Raw genomic sequence first — 23363 nt, 5'->3', positions numbered from 1 at the left:
TGGGTGGCTCACACATGTTCCTGGCTCCCACGTTGGAGAGCAATCAGACACCGTGATCTCCATGCCTTTGCACTTCTTTTCCACTGTGCTCAAGAAAAGCAAACTGCAGGCCGAAGCTGTCCGCAGCTCTGCCCAGTGCTCCAGCCCCACACGAAGCTGAGGGGCAGGTCCTGGGGCTGGGGGCGCTGCTACCTGCAATGCTGTGCAGCTCAGCCCCTCCAGGGGCCCTGCTGGCCTTCACGCCTTTCCTGCATGACATTCTGAGCCTCACTGCTTGTCATGCCTGTTAGCTTCCTTACACGAAGGACAGGTTTTACCCTTCAAAAAAGTTCCGCATGTGCTTCATGCCTGTAACCAGCTATCTGGGAGGTGGAGATCAGGAGGATCGTGGTTCCAGGCCAGCTTGGAAATGTGAGACCCTCATCTCGGCCAGTAAAAAAAGCTGGCTGTGGTGCACACTTGTCACCCCAGCTTTGCAGAAGGATCTCCGTCCAGGCTAGCTTGGGCATATAGTGAGACCCTACCTCAAAAATAACCAAGGCAAAAAGGGCCGGGGGCCGGTGCACCTGGCAAGTTCAAACTCCAGTTCTGCCAAGAAAGTAAACCCAGGCCCCTGGCACACACTACAAGCCTGTGGAGTGAGTCTTCTGGACCTGCCTCTGCCCACCTCTTCCAGGCTCATGTCTTCCATATTAAGCAGAAAGGGCAAACCCTGCTGGTGACAGGGAGGGACACCTTATAGCTCACGTCACCTGCCTTTATGACAGAGCAGCAGGAGGTCCTGCTTGCGATCCAGCTCATCCCTCTCCCCTCGCAAACATGCACAGCAGACTCGGGAGTCGGGGCAGGGGCTGTCTGCCACCCACCAGGCTTTTTGCTGGGAGCTGGAGTTAAATCCACCACCCACCTCCCCCACCCCAGCTAAGATATATTTCTGCTCTTAGCTTTGTTCAGTTTTCGTTTGGCGGTGAATGAAATAGCAAAAGCCAAAGTTTAAGGTCTAGAGTAGCCATAACTATCTTGCGCTTAACACTCCACAGGCAGGGGGCGTTTTCCCGGTTTGGGAGCTTTTCCTGTAGAGGGGCAGATAGCTTTACCAGCTTTGGAGACAGGCTATTTCTGTCGTTTTCTCTGTTGCCATAGTGGAAGAGCTGCAGCACTAATATGTAAACAAGTGCTCATGGCTGAGTACCAATAAAACTAAAACCAGGCTGGCTGCACTGGGCCCAGGGCTGCAGTTTGCTGACCTGTGGCCCAGGAGATTCCAGCTTCCTAAAGAGAGCCATGTGGGCACATAGCCACTAGGTGGCAGCCAGGAGTCAGACTTGTCCACAACCCCATTATGAAGGCTGGGTGGGGCCTTCAGAAGCCCAGGATGGCACAACCCAGGAAGCCTGTGTGGACCACCGGGCTGTTAAAATGAGTACTTCTGACTCAAAACAGACACTTGCACGCCCATGTTCACAGCAGCACAATTCCCAGTAGTCCAAAGGTGGAAGCAGTCTGTGTCTATCGAAGGATGAATGGATCAATGGAATGCCATCCATCCTGCTGAACAATGGAATACGATTTAGCCATGAAAAGGAAGGGAATTGTGACACTGCTACAACGTGGATGGACATGGTGCTCAGTGAAATGAACAGACACAGAAGGACACACACTGCAGGACGCCACTCAGTCATCAGATGAGCAGAGACAGGAAGGGGCTGGGGAGAGGAGGGGAGTCAGCCTTCAATTTCGGAGATGGAAGGTTCTGGAGACAGATGGCTACTATGAAATTTTAATCCCCTTGTGATGGCATTGTGGGGTCATAAGTGTGGTCCAGTGATGGAATTAGTGCCTTCATAGGCTGAGGAAGAGACCAGAGCTGGCTCTCCCCCATGTGAGGACAAGCCTGAGGTGGCCATATACGAGGAAGAACTGCTCTCTGGGAGCCCAAGCACACTGGCACCCGATCTTGGGCTTCCAGGCTGTAGAACTGTGGGAAATCCACGCTTGCTGGTTAATCCTCCAGCTGTGGTGTCCTGTTACAGCAGTCAAGCCAAGACTGATGGAAAGTCACCCGGCACACTAGAATGTGTTAGTGTCAGTGAACTGTGCACTGAATGGCTAAGACAATCAATTTCATGCCCCGTGTCTTTTGCCACAATAAATTTCAGTGCCACCAAGCTGGTTAACATATAGTCACAGCTCTGAGCACCCCCCTGCATGGACCTCCCAGTCCCTCAAGGGTCAAACCCTGACATCCCCAGAGGCCTCCGACTCTCTGTTGGGGATCAGGACTGCCACCCTACCTCCAGCAAGACCATGGAGGCCCCTCAGGTCACCCTGACTTGGCAGATATAAGATGGAGGCCCATGGAGGGGTGGGGCAAGCCCAAACTCATCCACACCCCCAGCCCTTTTGCGGGGAACCAGCAGGAAGTAAACCTGCTTCAGGCAAAGAAAACCACTCATGGAGATAAGAACATGGGAGTCCCAACTCGGACCACACGCCCAGGATGAGAAGGATGAGAACTGCCTTCTTGGCTGTGTGGCCTCAACCTCCTGACTCCGCTCTCTGGCCTTTTAGGTGCCTCTGAGATGAGGTTAGGGGCTTGGTCTGGTTAAGGACACCCTAAATAAGAGACATTGGGTGGCAGTTGGCATGCATTGACTCTGGGTTCCCCAATTCCGTCTGACTCCAACTCAACAGCAGAGTGGGCCTGAGTTTGGGGACCGGAGCACTGGGGCCCCCGGAGCTGGAGGCTGGATGAGGAGGGAAGGGCCCCTCTGGAGTCTTTGGAGGGAGTCTGGCCCTGTGCAGACCTTGACTTTGGACATTGGGCCTCCAGAACTGTGTGAGAGGATATTTGTGTTCTTTTTTGGTTTGGTGGGACTTTTTTTTTTTTGGTGAGACTGAGGTTTGAACTCAGGGCTTTACACTTGCAAGCAGGTGCTTCATTGCGTGAGCCACCTCCTGTCCATTTTGCTCATCTTGGCCTGGAAACTTGATCCTCCTGACCTCCACCTCCCAAGCAGCTGGGATTGCAGGCATGAGCCACCACACCTGGCAAATTTGTGCTGTTCTAAGCCACCTGGTTGTCACTTTCCATGGCAGGCAGCCCCAGGAAATGCACACAGGGGCTCTCAGGTTGAAGCTTGGCTGTCGTGGTGTCTACCACTGGGCATGTAGCCTTGTGATTTCTGAGCAGACTGGTTTGCCCTTGGTGGTTCCCGGCCTTCTGCTCCCTCAGGCTGGGATAATCACTGATTTGCTCTCCAGCGAAAAGCTGTCCCTACTCTGAACGCTGTCTTGCTACCTCATTGAATGTGGCTGGTGGGGTTCCCACCTCCAGGAAGAGGTGCAGGGGCAGATGGCTTTGCTTACCGGAGAGTTCCTAGGAGGGCAGAAGGCCTCGTGGCTGTGCCGTGGACAGTGGGAGCAGGCACAGAAGGCAGACATGGCCCTTGATGACCGGACCAACTGGGCTGCCTCCAGCTTGGCTGTGACTCAACCCTGGGGTATCCAGAAAGTGCCTCTCCTTCTTAAGCCTCAGTTTCCTCTTTGACAAGACAAGCTGGCCGAGCAGGAAGCACCCAGAGACCTAAACCAGGCTGAGCCTGGTGGATGGGCCAAGCTCTTTGGTGGCCTTGGAACTATCTAGAACCCAGAACCTGGGGCTTGGTGAGGACAGAAACATGGGCCATGGCTAGATGGTCAACTTGTGGGCCTCAGTGTCAGTGGCATGGCTTGTGTTTCAATCACCCTCACTTCAATACTTGTCAGGGGTGAGAGTCCTGCCACGGGGCGACATGGATGGCCAAACACGTGACATCTAAGGTGGACAGAGGGAGGGGACAGAGATTTACTCCTATGTAAACTCACAGCCCAGAGGATAGGACACCACTCTGGGACCCTAGGGGGCTGTCCCAGAGGAGGGCAAAAAAACCAGGGCATGGGGGGTGTTGCTTGGTAGTGACAAGCTGGGAAGGTGGCCCCCGGAGCCCATGGGAGAAGGTGATGGTGATGGCCCCTTTTTTTTTTTTTTTTTTCGGTACTGGGGTTTGAATTCAGGGCCTTCATCTTGAGTCACTCCTCCTATTTTTGTGAAGGGTTTTTTGAGATAGGGTCTCGCTGACTATTTGCCTGGCCTGGCTTCCTCCTGATCTCTGCCTCCTGAGTAGCTAGGATTATAGACGTGAGCCACCAGCGCCTGGCATGCTTTGAATAACTGTTTTGCAAGGAATACTGAGGGACAAGCAGGAAGTGGGGGTCCCTGGATAGGAGGCTGTTTAGTTAGGGTGCCTCATCCCTTGGGGACAGGAGGAGGCCATTGGAGCCACTCTGGAATTCACCAGACCATGATACCAAATCTGTGACCTTCAACCACAGCTAGGATTTATTTATATGCAAATAAAGCCAGTGGGGTTCAGACTAAACCTCCCCTAGGCTCTTGGAAAGCCGAATCACGTCTCTGAGCCACTTTTGTACCCCCCGCCCGCCCGAGGGAGGAACTGAGTCTGCCGCACAGAGTGGCCGGGGTGGAAGGTAGGGGAGAGCCAGGGTCCAGCACGCCCGAGGCGTCCCCAAGCTACTGCAGTCTCATCCGTCTGAGGGCTTGGATGTAGCACTGGGCAAGTCCTGTGAGGTCAAGTGAGTGACACTGCCTTTTGTAAGTCAGAGGGCACCGTGTGCCATTTGTCCCACCCAGAGCAGGTGCAGGGAGCAGGGCTGAGTCTGGTCAGGTTCATGGTGGCACTGCTCTTGACCATAGTTGGGCAAGACGCTGCAGCCGTTATTAATAACCAGACACATGTGCCCAGAGCACAGGGCGCTGTGGCTATAAAGCCAGGCCGGCCAGCCCCGAGCGGCTCCTTCAGCCCCTGAGAACTTTAAGCCCCACTGTGTGAGACAAAAAGAAAAGTAAGTACCCGAACCATCGCCCCTTGCCCTCTGCCCAGCCCCCGGCAAAACATCCGCCCCATGTGGCGGTGGCAGTGGCAGCCTGAAAAGTCAGACACAGAACAGTGTTGAAACGAGACGTTCCCCCCCTCCAAAGGACCAGTGACACATAGATCCTTGGTGGCACTTAATTGTCCCAGGAGGTTCGGTGGCCCAGGCCTGTCCCAGCCTGAGGGTGGGTGGGGAAGATGACCTGGGGGGAGTTGCAGGTGGTGACCATACTGTCCAGGGTCTGGACTTTTCCTCCAGTCCCCTTACCCTCAAGGGGACAGAGCCAGGAACCCTTGCATCAAGCCAGGTGACCCCAAGAATGCATGAGTTTTGCTGTGGAGGGTAAAAGGCAGGGACCGAGGTGGGGCCTCTCTCCCCCCCCCCATCCCGGGTATCCTGGGGTTTAACGTTTTGGAGACATCCTTCTGGGAGCCTCATTTGTATTGATGGAACCCCAGGAAATCACCTGATCCCACTGTCACTTGTGCCCCCCCACCGTGGAGGGCAACAGGCCCTTGTCCTTTTGATTCAAGTTTTTTTCTAGACCTTGTGAGTGCTGGAAAAGATGACGAGGGTGGTGAGCCCATTTCTGGGAGCCTCAGTCTCCCCCCAGAGAGTTCTGGGCAGGTTTCGGGGGCCCTGGGCTATGGTAGACAGCATGGGGCATCTGAGGCCATTAATCCCTGTCCCCTTCAGCCTGCTCCTCCCCCCTGGCTCTGGCTGGTCCCCCAGTCAGCCCCAAGAACCTCCCCCCAATGAGGGACCTGGTGGCTGAAGGACGGGGTGCCCGAGCTGGGTAGCCTTTTGAAGTGACTATGTTGGCCCAGGTGGGGCTCTGGGTAAGGGTGGAGGTGGTGTTGGTGGCAGAATAACTGCTGATTAAGAGACCGCTGAGTGCCACTTGATGTGGTGACAGATGCCGGAGTGGGGGTGGAGGGCCCGACCCAGACAGCAAGGAAGGGGGAGGGGGCTGCATGCACCTTGCCGGCACCACCCAGAGACTCAGTGCCATGGTTCTGGTTGGTTCCCCGCTCTCTCTCCAGGTGGCTCTTAGGACTTTGGGGGTGAACATCCTGGGGCTGGGTGACCCCCATGGGGGAGACGTGGAGACAGGGCACTCTGATCCTGAATGGGAGGCTATCTGTCCATCTGTCCGTCTGTCCATCCGGCAGTAGCTTGGGTGGGGTCAGATTTGCCCAGAAGGGAAAGGACTACAGATCTGCTTCCTAACCAGGGAAGTCACTGAGAAGTCACATTGCAGCCAGGCCCCTCCCGCACCCCCGTCATTCCAGGAATCTGGAGACAATTTTAGGAAAAGCCACTCAGGATTCTCCAAACAGGGACTGCCCAGGTGTGCGTGTCCCCAGACCTCACAAAGGAATGCAGAAGGCCAGCTCTGAACTTTGCGCTCTGGGACAGGCAGCTCCAAGATCCTTTGCCTTTCCTGTCACCTGAGGTCTCGTAAAGGATCGAGACAGGGGGACTCCTGGGCAGTGGACCATCTACAGAGCCAGGCCAAGTTCATCAGGGCTGGGGGATGACTGGGCCGGGAGGAGTACTGGACACAAGCCTGTTGTCAAGCTTGGGAAACTTTGTGGCTTCTCAGCCTCTCGCAGGGTTTGGTGGCAAAATATGTCCCACCTGGGGCTCCTGGAGGTGGGCAGGGGACAGGGCTAGAGCCATCACTGCTCTTTGAGCAGGTTTCTGCCCTGGGTGCTGTGGACACTGGGTCATTCTTGGGGGGCGGGGGCAGAATGACCTGGGCCATGTGTGGCACTGAGCAGTGTCCCTGGCCTCCACCCACTCCATGAGAGGAGCTCCCCTGTCACGCCAGACACAGGTGTCCTCAGATATGGCACAGATTCCCAGGGGGACAAAATTGCCCCCCAGGTGAGGCCCACTGAGCTTCAAGTGTTCACGACCTTGAACGGTTTAGGGAGGAAGTGCCTCGTGCCTGGCGTCCTTGGAGATGAAATGACAAGATTCCTGAGCAAGAGGATTTAGTTTTAATAGTTCTCTGGATTATTTGAATGTGTATCAGAAAATTCCTGATCAAGTGAATGTGGTTAAAAATCAGTCAAATAAGAGGAAACCAGCAAATACAAGCTTGGAGGTGGGTCGGTGGCCTCAGCTTCCTGTCCCGGCGGCAGGCGGAAGGGACCCAGAAGGGCCAAACCAGGGGGGCGCTGGCTCTGCTGAAGGTTTTGGGAAGCAATTCCAGGAGACCAGAGGCAGTGGGCAGCCTAGGTTCCTGGTCTAGACAACCTGGCCTTGAATGCAAGTCCACCCTTTCTTTCTGTTTTATTTTGAGATAGGGTTTCATTATGTAGCCCTGGCTGGCCTTGAACTTGTGATCCTTGCATCACACAGTGCTGGAGGGAATTCTGAGCTCCAGCACACATCTGGCAGGTGTAAATGCCTCCCTGCTCTCCTGGACCAGTCTGGGATGGCGCCTGGCCTCGGCTGCTCACCATAGTGAATAAGAACACCACTGCACCATGCCGAGCAGACAAGAGGAAACTAAGTCAGCCGGTACCTGCCCCGGGGAGGCAGCTAGATTCCAGAGGCACCTTCTTGTGTTCCAGGTTACCTGTCTCAGGGCATCTTGTCTACAATTGGGGTGCCGGGGGCAATAGGGACACGCATCTGACGAGTCTGGGTTGCTGGAGCGGCTGGGTTTTTCCTGGTTCAGCTCAGTGTCACTGAGGCCATGAAGGTCCCTCCAATCCCTCTAGAGGGCTCCCAGCACATGGCAGAGAAACGGAAGCCAGCAAGAGGACCGAATGGCCTGACCCTGCTCCCTCAGCCAGGGAAGGCTGCAGGGTGGGCATTTAGCAGACCTGAGTTCAAATCTGTGTGCTAAGTGTCCTCTTGGACAAGGAACCCTTCGTCTCTGAACTCCACAGGCGTGGGTCATGGAATAGCGACCCACAGTTTGTCCCCATCATGGTGGCCAAAACTCCTGGTGTGCAGGAACACAGGACTTCCAGGGTTAAAACCAGAAAAGTTCCATTGGTACTCTTCTTATTCTTTTAAAAAAATTGATAAAATGCACATATTGTAAAATGTCCCATTTTAAGTGCATTGAACACACTCACGTGGCTGTGCTGCTGTCCCCACCATCCATCTCCAGAACCTTCCATGTCCCCAAACCAAAGCTCTCTGTCCCCATCCAACGCTAACTCCCCTCCCCTTCCTGCTCCTGGCGCCACAATCCTGCTTCCTAGCTCTGTGTCTCTGTGACTCTAGGGTCCTCCTGTGAGTGGCGTCCTGTAGTGTGTGTCCTTCTGGGTCTGCTCATTTCACTGAGCACTGTGTCCTTCAGGTCTGTCCTTGTTGTAGCAGGTGTCAGGATTTCCTTTAGGGGTGCTGGAAATGAGCCCAGGCCTCCAGCTCCACTAAGCCGCACCCCACTCTCTCTGTTCTTCCTTTTTTTTTTTTTTTTCCTTTTTGCTGGGACTGGAGTTAGAACTCAGGGCTTCCCGCTTGCAAAGCAGGCTCTCCAACTTGCTCTGGTTATTTTGGAGATGGGGTCTCTTGAACTATTTTCCCAGGGTAGTCTTGAACTGAGATCCTCCTGATCTCAATCAACCTCCCAAGTAGTTAGGATTTCAGGTGTGAGCCACTGACGCCTGGCTGTTTTGTGGGGTTTTTTGAGACAGGGCCTCAGTTGGCCTGGAAATCTCAATCCTCCTGCCTCAGCTTCCCGAGTGCTGGGATTACAGGTGTGATCCACCACACCACAAGGACCCTCCATATGGTTTCCCACAGAGGCTTGCCATGGTATATTTCCAACTACACGTGAGGTGGCCAATCTCTCCACATCTTCACCAACACTTGTCATTTCCCCTTCTCTGACTTTGTTACTCTACTGCTACTGCTTCTTCCACTCCCCACCCCCGCCTGCCTCTTTCTCTCTATCTCAACAGTAACCAGAGTGTAATAGTGGTCAGGCAGGAGGTTGGCTGCCCTAAGGCCACCTCTTCCATGTCCCAGTCCCTCCCCCTGGACTATTTTGGGCACAGACAGATCAGCCTGATCACACTACGTGCCTGTGGCAAAGGGCAAGCCTTGGCAAGTCTGCAGTTCTCCTTGGTGCCAACTCTTCCTGCCCTCTGGGCCATAGGGTCCTCAGTCATCGCCTGGTCACAAGCTGCATGTGTCCCCGTGGTCCTCCACTCTAGAACTTACATACGCCACACCAGTCAGCACACATTTTCTGCAAAGGAGCAGATGGCAAATATTTTTGGTTCTGCAGACCAGACAATCTCTGCTGTTAATAGCACAACACAGTATCAAATCACATGTACATAAGAGGGCAGAGCTGTGTGCCAATAAAACTTTATTTATAGACACTGAGATTTGAATTCCATCTGTTGAATGTGTTGGAAAATTTACTTAGTCCTGGTTTTTCTTCTCTGATCATTTAAAAATGTAAAAAGGTAACTCAGAGGTAAGCACTTGCCCAGCATGCAAGAGGACCAGGGTTCCGTCTCCAGGCCCACCAGAGACGTAAAGAAATAAAAAAATAAAAAGATAGGCCCAGGTAAAGTGCTTCACATCTGTAATCTCAGCTCCTAGACAGGTGGAGATCAGGAGGACTGAGGTTCAAGGCTAGCCCTGGGAAAAAGTTAGTGAAGTCCCATTTCAACAAATAAGCCCAGAGTAGTGATGCAAATCTGTGACTCCAACTACATGGGAGGCCACAGGTAGAAGGATTGAGGTCTGAGGCCAATCCCAGGGCAAAAATTTGAGCCCTTCCCTGAAAAATAACTAACGTGGAAAAAGGGCTGGGGGTGTGGCTCAGTGGTAGAGCTCCTGCCTAGCATATGGGAGGCCCTGAGTTCAAACACTAGCACCACAAAAACAAAAAAATAAATAAAAATGATTCTTAGTTCTCAAACTGCAGAAACGTGGGCTATAGTCAAGTGACCCATGTCTAGTTCCCTCCCCTGGTCTGAAAGTTTGCTTTCTGTGGATTCAGTTACCTGACGTCAACTGCAGTGTGAATATATAAATTGGAAAATTTCAGAAAATTTGTAATTTTTAAAATAAATTTTAATAAGGTATATAATTATAATTATTCTATTTTATTGTTATTTACAGTTGGTCTCTTTGCCTAATTTATACATTTTATCTATCCATAAACTGACCCATCCATCCACCCACCGTCTATCCATCCACCCATCCATCCATCCATCCATCCACCCATCCACCCATCCACCCATCCATCCATCCATCCACCCACCCATCCATCCACCCATCCACCCACCCATCCACCCATCCACCCATCCACCCATCCATCCATCCATCCATCCATCCACCCATCCATCCATCCATCCATCCACCATCCACCCACCCATCCATCCACCCACCCATCCATCCACCCACCCATCCATCCACCCACCCACCCATCCACCCATCCATCCACCCACCCACCCACCCACCCATCCATCCACCCATCCATCCACCCATCCACCCATCCACCCATCCATCCATCCACCATCCACCCACCCATCCATCCACCCACCCACCCACCCACCCATCCATCCACCCATCCATCCATCCACCCACCATCTATCCATCCATCCATCCATCCATCCACCCATCCATCCACCCACCCACCCATCCATCCATCCACCCATCCATCCATCCACCCATCCACCCATCCATCCATCCACCATCCACCCACCCATCCATCCATCCACCCATCCATCCATCCACCCACCATCTATCCATCCATCCATCCATCCATCCACCCATCCACCCATCCACCCATCCACCCATCCATCCACCCACCCACCCACCCACCCATCCATCCACCCATCCATCCATCCACCCACCATCTATCCATCCATCCATCCATCCATCCACCGATCCATCCATCCATCCATCCACCCATCCATCCATCCACCATCCACCCACCCACCCATCCATCCACCCACCCATCCATCCACCCATCCACCCATCCATCCTCCTACCTATCTTTGCCTACATCAATGTATCTATTTGTCTGTCCCTGTATCTGTCCATCTGTCTGTCTGCTTTACATTCTCATCCATGCCCTGCCTTGTGCCTGATTTTGAGGCCCAACGTGTGAAGAAGTGTAGCCATTGTCTGCTGATAAGGGTTATTTCTGCTGCAGAACGGGCGTGTTTAGAAGGGGTCACAGCTGGGCAACTGGACATAGGAAGCTAGCAATTTCCCAGAGGTTGGGGTCCCCTAACCCAAGGCTGGACAGAGGCAAGATGGGGCACCCACAGAGACAGACCTTATAAGACTGACCCAGCACCTGACCCATCCCTGAAAGAAGGCAGGGAGCTTCAAAGCTCATGGAGACCCCATAGCACAGACCCCCAATGTAGAAAGCAGGGGCAGTGGGGCTGAGGCAGACAGTGAGGTGACAGACCTGGCCATGTGCCATGTGGGGGACAAGGCTCTGGACACCCAAGCTTCCCATCCTACAGCCTCTCCTCATCCTGCTGACTACAAACACAGCAAGGAAGCTGTCTGGACTCTCCCTGCACTTGGGGACCCCTGTGCCTCTGCAGATCTATCCTGCCTGCCTAAAATCATATCAGTGCCTGCGTTGGGCCGTGCCTCCTCCTCCCTCCTTCCCGCTCTTGCGCTTTACCTCTCAAGGTGCAATGCACAGTCCAGCTCATCACAATGCTGTGCAGCCATCACCTCTATCTAGTTCTTGAACAGAACTTTCCATTGCCCCATGAGCAGTCCCACCACCCCTCCCCAGCCCTGGTCCCCACGAGTCCACTTCCTGTCCCTTGATCCTGTTCTGGACGTGTCCTATCAATGGAGTCACATGCTGTGTGCTTGTGTGTCTGCTCCTCTCACTGAGCACCGTGTCCTGAGGTCCTCCATGTTGTAGTGTGGGGCAGAACCTCGTCCTATTCCAGTGTGTGGATGGAGCATGCTTTGTGTGTCCGCCTGTCCATTGATGGACACCTGGGTTGTGTCCACATTTTGCCTGTTGTGATAAATTTGTGTACCTGTTTTCATTTGATCACCTGTTTTCAATTATTTGGGGTATATTTGAAGGAATAGAATTGCTCAATTATATGGCAATTCATTCTTTCTGTCCTTTTTTCATTCATAATTTCCCCCATTCATGCCATTCTGGACTGCGGAATTGTTTTTGTCTTTCTGGACTGACGGTGGGGACTGGTGGCCATGGAGTGTCTCCCTCAGGTGCCCCATCACCACCCCTCCAATCCTGGGCTCTCCACAGACCTTTCAGCCACTGCAGGCAAAAAGAATGTCCACAGAAAGGGAGACCCAGGTTCAAATCCCAGTTACTCTGAATGGGCAAAAATAATAACATGTCACGCTGAGGCTGCCAGGAGGGCTCAGGGAAGCATGAGTTCTCTTGGAGAGGGAGCAGGCTTGGTCCCTGGACAGGACGTGTGTGCTTTATGGGTATTTTAGGTCATGGAAAAATCTGAATGACCCTACAAAGCAGGTACAGCTTTAGTCACAAAGAAAGGACAAGGATTGGACAGGAGAAGGTGAGGCTCAACCAAGAGAAGGGAAAAGCTCAGGCCTCCTGTGTCACCCCAGCTGTTGGTTGAAAGCTCGGGAAATTTCCTGTTTAGGTAAACTGAGTCCCCAGGGTCACATTGGCAAAGTTCTCAACAGGTGGAGACTGTGAGTGGCCAGGGCTCTCTGTCAGTAGCATCCTTAGAGCCACCAGGAACCAGCGGAGGAGCAGAAGGTCCTTGTACAGAATACGCTAGACCCCAAGAGTTATAAAAACTGGGCCAAGTTTAATATGAAGATGTGGTGAAGTGGCAAAGCATCCCAGGGCTGGGTCCCAGGGCCCTGAGACACCGCGTGGGAGTATGCTTTTCCCCAATCCCCCGTCCTATGTACAGACTCCTCAAAGGGAAATGGTCACAGTGTCCAACCTGATCACTGCAGGCCTGGCTGTTCTGTGGCTAGAATTGTGCCCAGAGTCCCTGCAGCCCGGCAGGGTGGACACCACCTAGGAGCAGTTTAGAAGCATGTTCTGAATGTCCTCCAGGACTTGGTGGACCAGCTCCTCCCGGGGCTGCATGCCATCTAAATACACTGGAATAAGAGACCAGAGGTCACCGGGGTCGCCTCAGGAAGGAGGCAGTCAGTACATGGGGACAGATGGTCTGCTGGGTCAGGAAGCAGCTGATCTGCCAAGTCAGGCTGCTGGGATAAAACGGTCTGGGGAACTGACAGCAAGAAAGACTAGGGATGAGACTCAAGGAAGGACTTCCAGGTTTCCCAAATGGAAGCAGCGAGGATCGGAGGCTAGAGCATGGGCAGAGGCTGGGATCTGAGCCTTCCAGTGCAAAGCCTCGTCTGGCTCCAGGACTCACCCACTTCCACACCATCTGCCTCCATCTCCTGTTTATACTTCAGGTACATGGGCCACACATGGCCCTCGAAGACGCCTGGGGGATCAGCAACCACGTACTTGCGGGTCCTGCAGAGGGAGCCAGGCAAGAAGGAGCAACAGGCTGGTCACGCAAGGGTGGTGTCAAGAGCAGATCCTGGGGATACCCCAAAGCAGGTCCCAGTACCACCAATTACCCCTGGGGAGGGGGATGGTCTCTAAATCAAGGCCCCTGGCTGGGGGCCCCGACTTCTAACTTTTTTCCCTGCGGGCTCAGGAGATGCCAGGAACGGGTGGATGTGGGTTCAGGGCTCTGTGACAGACCATGAACCAGCCAAGTTCACGCTGTCTGCAGTCTGCTGGCTTGGGGAGGCCCTGCGTCCAGTGGGCATTTCTGGACTCACCACAAAGCCACTTGGGAAACCGGGACAGGGTCTGCAGCCCAGCCCGCCCCCACCTGCCGCCCACCTTCTTCTCTGTCTGCTTTCTTCATATGGGACAGTCAGGAAGTACCGGCGGCTGTAGACGTCCAACAGGGGCCTGGGCAAGGGGTGGGGGACACAGTCAGTGTTGGACGGAACGGGGATTGGCCAGCATTCCTTCGTCAACCCCTGGGAATGGAATCTTCCTGCTCCCCCAGTTTGGACAGGCACAGAGACGGATGCTGTGGTACCCAAGGTCACACAGGAACACAGGGTGTCCAGCCCAGATTGCTACTCTACCTGACAAGGCTGAGGTTCTAGAAGGCTTTCTGGGTCTATGGCTGAACCCCCACCCCCAGCCCTTGGTCTTCTGTCTGTCACAGCAGAGATGTGGCCATGCTCAGGGAGGGCAGGAGCGCGGGCAGACGCTCACTTGTAACTGTAGATCAGGAAACCTTCTAGAAGCAGGATGTGGGTGTCTGAAGCATCTGACTGGACGCTGACACCATGGGCACGGGCGAATTTCTGGGGGCTTTTTACCCAGGCCTGCACTGTGCTCAGCATGGCCTCCATGTCCAGAGACTCCAGCACTGGGAACAGGGAGAACAAACGTCAAGGGAAGGCCAGGGACCCAGGGGACTGTAGAGGGACAGCAGGGGACAGGGAGGTGATCATTGTCCTTACCGTCCCACTGTTTGAAACCGTCCTCCCCAACCGCTATTTGGTCTTGGGGCTGAAACAGAGGAACCCAAGCCCTGGGATCAGCTCTTGGTCCTGCCTAGCCAACCTCACCCTCTTGGGGGCTGCTGGGTGCCCCTACATACGGGCTCTGAGGTCCCAGGAGGGCGGGGTCCAGGCTGCCCCTGGGAGACTCTCGCTCACCCTCCGTGAAGCAGCAAGTGAGAGACCGTTTCGCAGATGGAAACGTGAAGGAGCACAGGGGTTATGGAGAACCCCCCAGAAGGCCACAGTAATGCTGACCCCCTCTTTCTGTTGGCCTAAAGGTGTTCCCCACTGTAGGGGTGTCCCATGGGAATGGGCTACATGCATGCTATCAATGAGAACACTGTCCCCTCCTGGTCCCAACTAGCCCAGGGCAACCCGGGAGGGTCAGACCAGGAGTAGGGACTATGACAGGGCAGTCTACCCCTCCCCCGCTCCAGCCCCGTCCACCTCAGTTGAGGGTGCCACCTTGAAAAACTCATCTTGATGGATCACACAGCAATTGGGCAATGCCTTGTGCAGGCTGTTGGTCAATGTGGTCTTGCCACTGTTGGTCACTCTGCAGAGAGAGGAGGAGTGAGAATGCTGGCCCTGAGCTGACACCATTTTTTGGGGGGGATTGGGTTGGGAATGGAACCTAGGGCCTCATGCATGCTAGGCAAGCACTCACCACTGAGCCACACCTCAGCCCCTAAAGAGCCTTTATTTTATTCTTTTAAATAGAGAAAATGAGTCTGAGCCAGGTGTGGTGGCTCACATCTGTAATCCTAGCAACCTGGGAGGCCGAGATTGGGAAGATAAAGGTTCGAGGCCAGCCGGGGCAAATAGTTCACAAGACCTACCCCTCCACCATCTCCAAAATAACCAGAGCAAAATGGACTGGAGGTGTGGCTCAAGCACAGAGCTTTGTAAATGCAAAACCCTGAGTTCAAACCCCATCCCACCAAAACAAAACAAAAACCCAAAAACCTCATAATGGAAAAAACTAGCAGTTTGAACCAAATCCTGAAAGTGGGAGCAATATGACACAGGCTGAAGTGTGGCTCAGATGCAGAGCACCTGGGTAAGCACGAGACCCTAGGCTCCATGCTCAGCCCTGCAAAGAGGGGAAAAAGTGCCCCCAACTTACAAAACAATGCACACCCTAGTTCAAACCAAAAGAAGAAAATTCAAATGAAAGATAGGTTAACCAGCTTGTCCTAGGTTGCCTGGGAGTTTCTGGAACTCCCACATCCCCAGGAAGGTCTTGAGGAAACCAGGACAATGGGTCACCCTATGACAAAGAGGCTGGGTCACCTTGGGTCTTAGGTGATCAACCAAGGACCACAGACAAATCAGAGACTTTCTGGAAGCCAGTGACCTTTGCCCCAGTTTGTAGCTGGCCAGGGATCTGACATACACTAGGTATGGGGACAGGGTATCAGACAGCAGCCTTCTAAAGGGACCTAGTATATTGCAAGAATGCCTGGGATTGATTTAGGTTGTTACAGAAGGGTTTACCTTGTCAGGCAGAATGATGTTTTGGGGACCCCACCCCATGTATCCTTATGACTTTATCAGGGGCTGCCTACCCTTGATATACTTTTCCTATGGTTTTTAAATTAATTACTGATGTTTTGGGACTCAGGGTCCCCCTATGTAGCCCAGTCTGGCCTTGACCTCCCGATCTTCCTGCTTTAGCTTACCAAGGACTGAGATTACAGGTGTGTTCTACCACACCTGGCCACCATACGTGGCTCTGGGTAAAATCGGAGGAAAATGATTTCCATTTGGAAAATGAACTATTGGGTCCCACTTCCAGCCCCCTGCCTCCGCTGGGGTGTGGAAGCCCCTCATGTCCAACGCAGAGAAATCTCTAGGCACTCAGACCTTGGGCAGTGGGCCACCAACCTCAGGCCCCGACAGCCCTCCATTCATTCCCTGATCCCCTCTGTGCACCCACGGCCCTCATCCCCTCTGCTCCTTTGCACCCCCCAGGCCCTCCTTGCTCACCCTCCGATGCCCACGATCACTTTCATGTCTGCAGGGAGGTGGACAGGGGGGTTGGGGCAGCTCCCTCCAAGGCTGCTCTGCCTCCCGGGCAGCCCAGCTGGTGAAACCCTGCTGTGCAATCACTCCTGGGTGTCCCAGCTCCATTGACAAAACCAGGGCATTTATAGGCCCTGGGCAGCCCGGAGGCCGTCCCGGGGGAGGAGGCCTGAGGGAGATAGGGATGCACCTGTTGGATACATAATGGAAATAGCTCCAGAATGCCTTTTGCCTAAATTAGTCACAGGCCAACCTCCTTCCTCTTTCAGGTCCATCAGCATTGCCTCCTCCCTCCCCTCCTCACTGGGTCGCTCTCCCTCCTCCCCTCTCTTGGCCAGAGAACTCGGGTCACTCATTTTTTCCCCCCTCCCTAAAAATATCTCGCCTGCCTGCGTGTGTCCCCTGATCTGACCCTGACATTAAGACTGGTTGTTATGAGGCCAAGAAAGGGGAGCTCACTCCCCCCTTGTCCCCACCACACACACCAACTGCCAGATCTCTGTCCCCAGCCCCACCCTGCCCTGCCCAGCGCAGCAGGGAACTTCCTTTCCAGACACACAACAGCTAAAGTGGATTTAGAATCCCAAGTGGTGAGTCACAAGACAGCTTTGTGCTGGTCACCCAGCCTGGATGAAAAATCCTAGCGTGACACCAAGGTCATTTATTGCCTGCCGATGGCATGGCCTGAGCCACTTGGATCAGACCCCTACTTGGGGGAGGGGTACCCTGTTCATACTCTGTCATTGATAAAGGAAAAGAAAGTTCTACAACTTCTTAAATTGAACAGGCAGAAGAGGGGGCACACTGGTTCTCACAGAGCATCACGAGTTCAAGGCCAGCTGGGCAATACTGTGAAAACATTTCAAAACAGAAACAAGAGGCCACTGCCTCAGTGGGGTTTGGCCACAGGACAGGGAGAGGGGACGCAAGCTCCCAGAATACCTTAGAGTCCAGGAGCGGCCAAGGGGACAATGGGATTCTTCTTTGTTTTATTTTGTTTTTGTTTCTAGACAGGGTCTCACTAAGGAGGCCAGGCTGGCCTGGAACTCTTGATCCTCCTGTCTCAGGTGGGTGTCACCTTGCCACATTTCCACCTTTAGTCTAATGACATTCTTGCTAAAGAATCAGGTGACCAGATGTTACCTGGGGTGGAGGAAGAGGGGAGGAATTTGGTTAGATAGGAAGGGTGATCAGATACTGAAGTGGGGGGAGGTTGAGCCCAAAGGGCTCTTGGGACCCACAAGGAGCCTGTGGTTGAGAACCATGCAACCATCAGCTGCTCATCCGGGTTCAAACTGCTGTTGATTTTGGGTTAGGAGTCACACCCCATGCCCGGCGAGAGCTCATGACATGACGTGTTGCTGTGGTTCAGGTCAGGAGGTACCCCCAGAAGTCTGTGTGTTCAAGGTTGGTCTCCATCATGGTGCTATTGGGGGGACGTGGTGGAGACTTTAAGAGGCGGGGCTTAGCTCCTTGGGGGCGTGGCCTTGCCTGGGTCAGGGAGACTCTGGCAACCCTTCCTCTCTTCTTCGCTTTCTGGCCAGCAGTGAGTGATTTGTAACAGGAGCTCAAACTGCTTTTGCTGAAAGGCACTGACTCCTTACTTAGGCCCAGGAGTTAACTAAAAACAGGAGAAGCTTGGCTTCCCTGCCTCCATTTTGTGTCTGTCTATGCCCTAAGCCAGTCTCTTTGCAGTCACTTTGCAATCACCTTGGATTCCAGAAAGACAGGTAACAGCTTCATGGCAAGGGAGAAAAACTACACCCAACTGTAGACCTTCCTCAGGATGGACCACCTGCGGGGCTCTGCTCGTGGAGCAAGGACTGAGATACTGGTCAGCCAGAACACACCTGGGACTGGGACTGTTTATTTATACCTTGTCCCTGTCCCCAGTTGTCTATTTAAACCCATAACTCATGTCTGTCCCCCGAAGATGGCTGAGGATGGACTGAGTGCTTACTCTGTCTCTTCCCACAGCGTGTTCCGAGCTGGGTATAAACTCCTTTCTCTGTCTTCACCATGCCTTTTTATTTGATGTTTAAGGGGTGGGTGGCCGGACCTGGCATGTGGGATCTCAGGAGTTTGGGTCTTGGGTGCAAAAGTCCGGTTTCACTTTCACTCTGCCACATGCTTCGGCCATGATGCACTGACGTGTCACGGGGCCACCTGACCATGGACTGGAGCCTCAGCCACCATGAGCCCAGATTAACCTTTCCTCTGTGAGCTGATCGCCTCAGGTGCTTGTCACCATAATGGACAGCTGACTCACACACGCATCTGGGTACTCTAAGAAGACTCGGGGTTGGGAGGGGGAGCTCAAGTGTGACATATTTGATGCATTGTAAGAACCTGTGTAAATGCCACACGACATCCAGCACGACAATAAAAAAACAAAGTCTCAGGGCTCCAAGGAGCTTTTGAGGAAGTGGATTATAGTCATTGATTATATTTACCACACTACCAATTAAAACAGAAAAAATTAAAGCATTCATTAACATTTAAATATAATATGTAGTAGTTAGCCTAACCTGACCTTTAAAATGAAAAATAACTATTTTTCATGAAACTGTTTTTAAAGCTATTTAAATAAATAACATAAGGCAATATAAAATAAATAAGTATCCATTATTTTTAACTATCTTTTTTTTTTTTGTGGTGCTGGGGTTTGAACTCAGGGCCTACACCTTGAGCCACTCCTCCAGCCCTTTTTTGTGAAGGGTTTTTTCAAGATAGGGTCTCATGAACTGTTTCCCTGGTCTGGCTTCAAACTGCGATCCTCCTGATCTCATCCTCCTGAGTAGCTGGGATTACAGGAGTGAGCCACCAGCACTCAACTTAGTAACTATAACTTTTACGTTGTTGTTTGCAGTGCTGAGGATGAACCCAGGGCCTCAGGTGGCACGTGCCACACCTCAGCCCTGATTCTCCATCTTTACAAGTATCTTAAATGTCTGTTAGCAGAAGACAGCAAGAGTTTCCTATCTGCTTCTTCATTCAGCCTGTCTTGACAGGCTGTTTGGATGATGTGTAGGAAGAAAATCCTGCTCCCCACAGGAAGAAAGGAGAAGATGGCTTGACTAGTTTCTTTTCTTTCCAGATAATCAAGGCTGTTTTTTGTTCTATAGCCCTGCTGGACCACTGGAGGTTTATGGTCTCTTTCATACTCTGTTCTACTAAAATCTCTTGATCTGCTGGTGGAGAGGCTCAAGTGGTGGAGCATCTGCCTAGCAAGTGTGAGGCCCTGAGTTCAAACCCCAGTACCACCAATAAATAAATAAATAAATCTATTGATGTATCTCATACTTTAAGTAATCTTTGTCCATGTGTGACTGACCTTGGGGACCTCCTGAAAGGATCTTAGGGACATTCTATCAAGTGTCAAGTCCCCTGGCACTTAACAGAAACACATTAAGAATGTTAGGCTGAACCCTGGTCCTGCCATTGGCCCACTAGGCCCTCAGAAGCCAGCCATTGCCACAGGGCCTTTGCATAGTGTCTTCTTACCCTTTTTCCTTCCTCCCTCTGACTCCTTTTGCCCAGGCCATTGAGTGTCATCTTGGACAGCGCCTCTCCCAGGAAGCCTTTCTGGATTCCCCCTCTCCCCCACACACAGTGAGTTCCCTGAGGTTAGGAGCCCACAAAAGTGCTAGGCTGACATTTACATGCTTGAGAAGGCAGGCACAGTAGTACCCACCTATAATACCAGCACTGGGGAGACTGAGGCAGGGGGATTGCGAGTTCCAGGCTAGTCAGGGCTATATAGAGAGACCCTGTTTCAAAAAAGAAAAAAAAAAAAACCCAACAAATAAACAAATAAATATGAAATGCTGTCAGAAGGAATGAATCATCCTGGGGTCCTCCTGAGAGGGGAATTTGACATAGATAGAGGGGGCAGCCAGATGACAACGCAGGCAGAGACTTTAGTGATGCAACTACAAACTCAAACTCCAGCAGCTCCAGAAGCTGGGAGAGGCAGGAAGGCTCTTCCCTGGAGTCTTCAGACACCTTGATTTTGGACTCTGGCCCCCAAAACTGTGAGCAAGTACATTTCTGGTCTGCCAGTTTGTGGGGACCCCAGGAAATACATACCAACTTCCTGGCTGCTGGGGGCTTACAGGTCAGCCCAGTCCTCCTTTGTATTTCTTCTCTTCTTTTGTAAAACCCAGGGTGTGGCTCAGTTGTAGAGCACCTGCCTGGCCACTACCACGACAAACAGAAAACCATGAAATAAACAAACACTCTTTCCGTTCCATATGCATTAAAAGAAGTTCAACTGCCTCAACCTACCCTCTGCCCTCCTGTGACCTAGAGGGCCTGTACACCCCTCAGTTGCTCTGGATCACCCCTGGAATGCTGTAATCATTGATAAATGTCAATCAAGACTTCTGTCTGGCATCCCTAAGTGGCCCCAGGTGGGATGGACCTAGCGCAGAGGTCAGGGGAGGAAGGTGGCCTTGGGGCCACGTGCTAAGCGCCTGCCATTGTGGTCTTTCCCAGCTGGACCTTCACTTTCCCTCCTGCCTCCAGCCAAGCCACCCAGGCTGAGGGTCCACTCTGTCCCTCTCTGGGCTGCCTGGTTGGGCAGCTGGGTGGGTGGCTGAGTCTATGAGCTTGAGGTTCCCGCCAGGAAAGCCTAGTTCCTGGGTTGGATCTCTGGCCCAGTTTGGGAGGCAAGGATTTTCTGGGAGCCTCCATGGAGGCCCCAGATGACTGTGATGGGTCTGGATGAAGACCTGGGAGACCTGAGGGTCAATGCCTGCCTCCCCACAGGCCAGGGGAGAAGGAAGACGCTCAGGGCCTTAAACAGCCTGGGGGCCGATGACATTAACCAGTGACCCTAATGTCACACAGTATGTGTGACTCCATTAATAAGAAATGTCTAGAACAAGTGAATCCAGAGACAGGAGGTGGGCTGAAGGTGCCAGAGGCTGGGGAGGAAACAGGGAAATTGCTCATGGGGATGGGGGGGAGTGCTTCCTTTTGTAGTGATAGAATGTTCTGGAACTAGACAAAGTTTGGTTGCCCATGCTGAATGCACTTTTAAAAATGGCTGACTTTATGTGAAGTGACTCATTTTATCAAAATCAAAACCAAAAAGAACAGTCTCTCCATTGAGCTCTGGCTTCTGTTCACTCATGAAAGCTGGCCGGTCCCAGGCCCTCCTCTGGCTTCTCCCGCTCACCTTATGTCCTGCACTACTCCCAGCTCCAACCTACCTCTGCTGCCACAGGGGGACCTTTCCTTCCTTTGGCCTGGCCTGGCCCCTGCTACTTCACCATTGAATCTTGGATCAGGAAGGGAGGCTTCCTGGCCTGTGCTGGTCCTCACGGAGACCCTGGGTCTCCAGGTTGCACTCCTCAATTGGAACGGGAGCCATGTGAGGAGCTGGTCCCCTGAGAGCCCTTAAATGAGTGAATGAGTGCACAAGTAAATGGATGAGTTTGTGAGGTCTTCAGGCACCCCCGCAGGATAATCAGAGCCTCAGTGAGGTAGGAATGGGGGTGACCACCCTATTCCCCCCAAACCGAGGAGCTTCTGTGATTCCAGCACAGCTCTGAGTCCTTCTCTTCTCTGCTGGCCTGGGCACCTTCTCCTAGCCCCATGAGGCCACCTCTCTGGGAGGGGCTACTTGTCAGAGGTCCCTCGAGGCGCATGGTACAGCCAGGTGAGCTCACACCTGCCTATTCCCAACCACCACCCCCAGTGAGAACATTGCAGAGACCTGTGGCACTTGCCTTGGTATCCTTACTACCCCACTGAGTCCCAAAGTCCTCATCATGGAGTCCTACCGTCCTTGACCTTGGCAGATTGACTCTGACTGTCTGGGAGGCATGGCACCCACAATTCTCCAGCAGTTGGCTGGTGGCTTGTGTCCCCAGTTATGGAGGGAGTGGTCACTAGCTATGGGTCTTAGATTCAGGCCTCAAACCCAGATTCACTGTCTGAGGCTTTCTCTCCACTCTGTGCCCACACCGGTGCCAAGAAAACAGTAAAAGGGTTCAAGTCTCCTCTCTTAGTTACACTTTATTTATTTCACATAAAAATCCCCAAAGCTCACGGTTATGGTATCTTCACATCACGACAGCAGTTACTACAGTCATTTCTGCATTCAAAACCTGCAGGTCTTGCCGTGGGAAGGGTGGGGTACAAACGGCCCCTCTGAGGAGGTTTTAGGACGCATCCCAGGTGTCCCAAGAGAGAAACCCAGCATCCCTTTTCAAAGAAGGCTCGGGCTCCATTGCCTTTTGGCCCCCAGAACAAATCTATCACAAAGCCAGTTTTTGGACGATCCACTGGCCGAGGAACAGTGCCCCCATTTGACCAGAGCTGTGTAACATCACACCTGCAGACAGGTGGCCTCTGTCTCAGGGGTGCCTGCTGGGGCCTCTTCTCTCTGGAGGTCTGCTGCAGCCAAATTGGGGCCGCTTGCCTGTCCCCTGTGGCAGCTGGTGATCCAGAAGGGGTGGTCGGCAGACCATAGCTGTGGAGCAGGTGGTCCCCACCAGAGTTTCCTGGTGGCCTGGATCTTCAGCCTGCTGGCTCCTTGAGGGTGGATGGGGTCTTGCCACTCTGTCACCTGCCACTGTAGGCACTCGGTTTTAATTGTCAGACTGGGTAGAATGAATTTATTTCTATCGTTGGCTCCTTTTTTTGACTTGGGGGGGGGTCCCTGGTCTTCATTGAAGGCTCACCATCACTGACAGGAAGAAAAGGTTCATGGTAGACCATGTACCTTTGGTCAATGAGGACAAACTGTGGTAGCCAGACCTGGCATCTGCCACAGGTGCCCTCCTCAGGGTGGCCTGACAGTTTCCAGTATCCTGTGTGTCTTTGGTGGAGTCACCATTCACTGAAGGGACAGCCTGGAGACT

At 52.9% G+C, this 23363-nt stretch overlaps 1 protein-coding gene and 1 long non-coding RNA gene across 7 annotated transcripts; one reads left to right on the top strand and one right to left on the bottom strand.

Annotated features, from left to right (window-relative positions):
• The first annotated feature begins 4812 nt into the window (after positions 1-4812).
• Positions 4813-19753, top strand: LOC109687803 (uncharacterized). 5 transcript variants are annotated; one of them, XR_012441397.1, is made up of 5 exons: positions 4813-4905; positions 13345-13495; positions 17502-17558; positions 17808-17898; positions 19361-19753. It is a non-coding gene; the product is annotated as an uncharacterized lncRNA (long non-coding RNA). The 5 variants fall into 5 exon arrangements; XR_012441398.1 differs by lacking the exon at positions 19361-19753 and adding an exon at positions 18187-18508; XR_012441396.1 differs by lacking the exon at positions 19361-19753 and having other exon boundaries at positions 17506-17558; positions 17808-18508.
• Nmrk2 (nicotinamide riboside kinase 2) lies at positions 12224-16867 on the bottom strand. 2 transcript variants are annotated; one of them, XM_020165864.2, is made up of 7 exons: positions 16456-16861; positions 14932-15022; positions 14425-14473; positions 14174-14330; positions 13787-13858; positions 13302-13408; positions 12588-13020 (listed from the first exon to the last, which is right to left on the bottom strand). In XM_020165864.2, the coding sequence occupies exons 1-7, from the start codon at positions 16479-16481 to the stop codon at positions 12935-12937; spliced, it is 588 nt and encodes a 195-aa protein (XP_020021453.2). In that variant the 5' UTR covers positions 16482-16861; the 3' UTR covers positions 12588-12934. The 2 variants fall into 2 exon arrangements, with proteins under 2 accessions (XP_073910443.1, XP_020021453.2); XM_074054342.1 differs by lacking the exon at positions 13787-13858 and having other exon boundaries at positions 12224-13020; positions 16456-16867.
• Positions 19754-23363: the final 3610 nt, after the last annotated feature.

Source organism: Castor canadensis, chromosome 14 (assembly GCF_047511655.1).
Source record: "Castor canadensis chromosome 14, mCasCan1.hap1v2, whole genome shotgun sequence".
Lineage (NCBI taxonomy): Eukaryota > Metazoa > Chordata > Mammalia > Rodentia > Castoridae > Castor > Castor canadensis.
Note: the sequence above shows the minus strand (reverse complement) of the source record. Positions and strands in the feature narration are given on the sequence as shown.

Excerpts from the sequence above, each read along its gene's own strand:
- Nmrk2 (XM_020165864.2), bottom strand. The coding sequence starts at position 16,481 with ATGAAAGTGATCGTGGGCATCGGAGG. Across the intron at positions 15,023-16,455 it reads GTGATCGTGGGCATCGGAGG|AGTGACCAACAGTGGCAAGA; the intron begins GTGAGCAAGGAG and ends CTCTCTCTGCAG. Across the intron at positions 13,859-14,173 it reads TTCCTGATCTACAGTTACAA|GCCCCTGTTGGACGTCTACA; the intron begins GTGAGCGTCTGC and ends CCCCTTGCCCAG.